Genomic DNA, 1,722 nt, shown 5'->3' with positions numbered 1-1,722 from the left:
CCCCGAAGCCCTTACTTTCCACATCCATCACAAAAAGAAAAAAAGAAAAGAGAATGTCATACTCATAGTTCATAAATATATGCTCATTTGAATGCTGTTTAGTTTAGTTWTGAGAACTGGACTTTTGCCTTCACCAGGAGGTACCAAGCTCTCAAATCTATAGCTTTTCTTCCTGGAAGAGGATCTGAGCATACACAGTGTCTGGGATGGAGGGAGTGGCGTCGGGGCTGGAGCAGGCTGGTGGCTGCTGCCGCGGTCGGACCAACTCCAGCTCTGCATACGTCAGGCTTTCTTCTTTTAATACTCGAGGCTAAAGGAGGAMAGGATTTCAGGAGAAACATTAAGCTCGCACACAAAGAAACATTTTAAATTCTTGCACCGAAAGCACATTTCAAATAGTAGAATCCCAGTGTCCTATAGRTGGTTTTGTTCCAGTTTTCCCACATAAACATCTCACTGTTTTCCAGCTGCAGAAACTCTGTTCTCTGGGTTTTGCACGAGTTGTTGGAACATTCGGTTTACTTGAAAACATTTGGTACAATAGGAGTCGTATCCAACATCCTCAGATCTGCCTAATTGCTCTAATTTAATCCGTATGTGCATGCGAAGAAAACACATCTCCACAGCTTCATTCCTCAACAAAAATCTCAAAAACAGCACAAGCAGAGACCCTGCTGTTAATCAGTTTGTGCAGTTTTCCTAAGAATACTCTTGTTTGACACTTTCATTGTACACATACAACCACTGAATGGCTCTAAATAAATAATTGTGTTTCAGAAGCAATAATGCTAAATAGAATTATCAAGCTCATAACTGAATGAAGGGATGGCAATAAACTCTGGTAGACAATCATGCGGCCGTGAAACAAATTCCCTCTTGCATGTATTTCAATTACAACTCTACTGAAGAAAAAAAACTTTTTTCGCAACATAAATAAAAACCCCTATGAAACACTGTTRAGGGCTTTTGTTTTATGATCTCTTGGACATACAGCAGGTAAAATGCTTGAGAGAGGAGCCTTACTGTGGCAGATCTCCTTTGCTGAGTCTTCAACCTTCTGGGCTTCTGAGGTCTCTTTGCAGCGATGGGCACTAAAAAAACCAAGAACCTTAATTGACTTAAAACAACAACCAGGAGAATTTAACCGACAAATGTTTTGAACTCTAAAATAGCGTTTTCCAACGATTTTATAGAAATCCCATTGAGTGAGTTGTTGGAATAGATCCTACGATCAGATTGTTTTCTGCTTCAGAAAAGCTGTATATTATTGTCTATATCATGCTATTCTTCAGTCACTAAGTCCATTTTTGAGCAGTGGCCTCTCTCAGCCTGCTGTGACTCTACAATACCACCGACTGAGTTTGGAATGTGCCATGAAACTCAACCTCCAGACAGGGAGACGAGAATCCAAACTAATCTTTGAGCTGTACAGTGAAGCTTGTTGCTGCAGACTTGTTGAGGCCCTTTTGACCCAACAATGAAACTAATGGAGGTTCAGTTCACAAATCTACCTTTTTAACTCATGTCCACTTTGAGGTTGTATTATGGGGTGCCGTTTGTAAAGTTGTAACACAGTCAAAAATAACCACCAATATTTTTGTTTTATTTAGCCTTTTATTAGAAAAAAGAACAGATTTATTTTTCAAAGTCAGTTTTTCACCATATGATTCATACATTTATAAATGTCATAGTTTATAAACTAAATATTTAACTTATAAACTA

General features: G+C 38.8%; 1 protein-coding gene across 2 annotated transcripts in view; it reads right to left on the bottom strand.

The window, feature by feature from the left end:
• Nucleotides 1-7: 7 nt before the first annotated feature.
• Nucleotides 8-1,722, bottom strand: part of LOC106510783 (V-set and transmembrane domain-containing protein 4) — a 10,386-nt gene continuing 8,671 nt past the window's right edge. For both annotated transcript variants that reach the window (XM_013999503.1, XM_013999502.1), the window contains 2 exons: nt 1,024-1,091; nt 8-310 (listed from right to left, as the gene is read on the bottom strand). In XM_013999503.1, coding sequence (XP_013854957.1) covers nt 158-310; nt 1,024-1,091 — 221 coding nt within the window. In that variant the 3' untranslated portion in view covers nt 8-157. The remainder of the gene's footprint in view (nt 311-1,023; nt 1,092-1,722) is intronic.

This window comes from Austrofundulus limnaeus, unplaced genomic scaffold (genome assembly GCF_001266775.1).
Source record: "Austrofundulus limnaeus strain Quisiro unplaced genomic scaffold, Austrofundulus_limnaeus-1.0 Scaffold2313, whole genome shotgun sequence".
NCBI lineage: Eukaryota > Metazoa > Chordata > Actinopteri > Cyprinodontiformes > Rivulidae > Austrofundulus > Austrofundulus limnaeus.
This window is presented reverse-complemented; position numbering and strand designations above follow the sequence as displayed.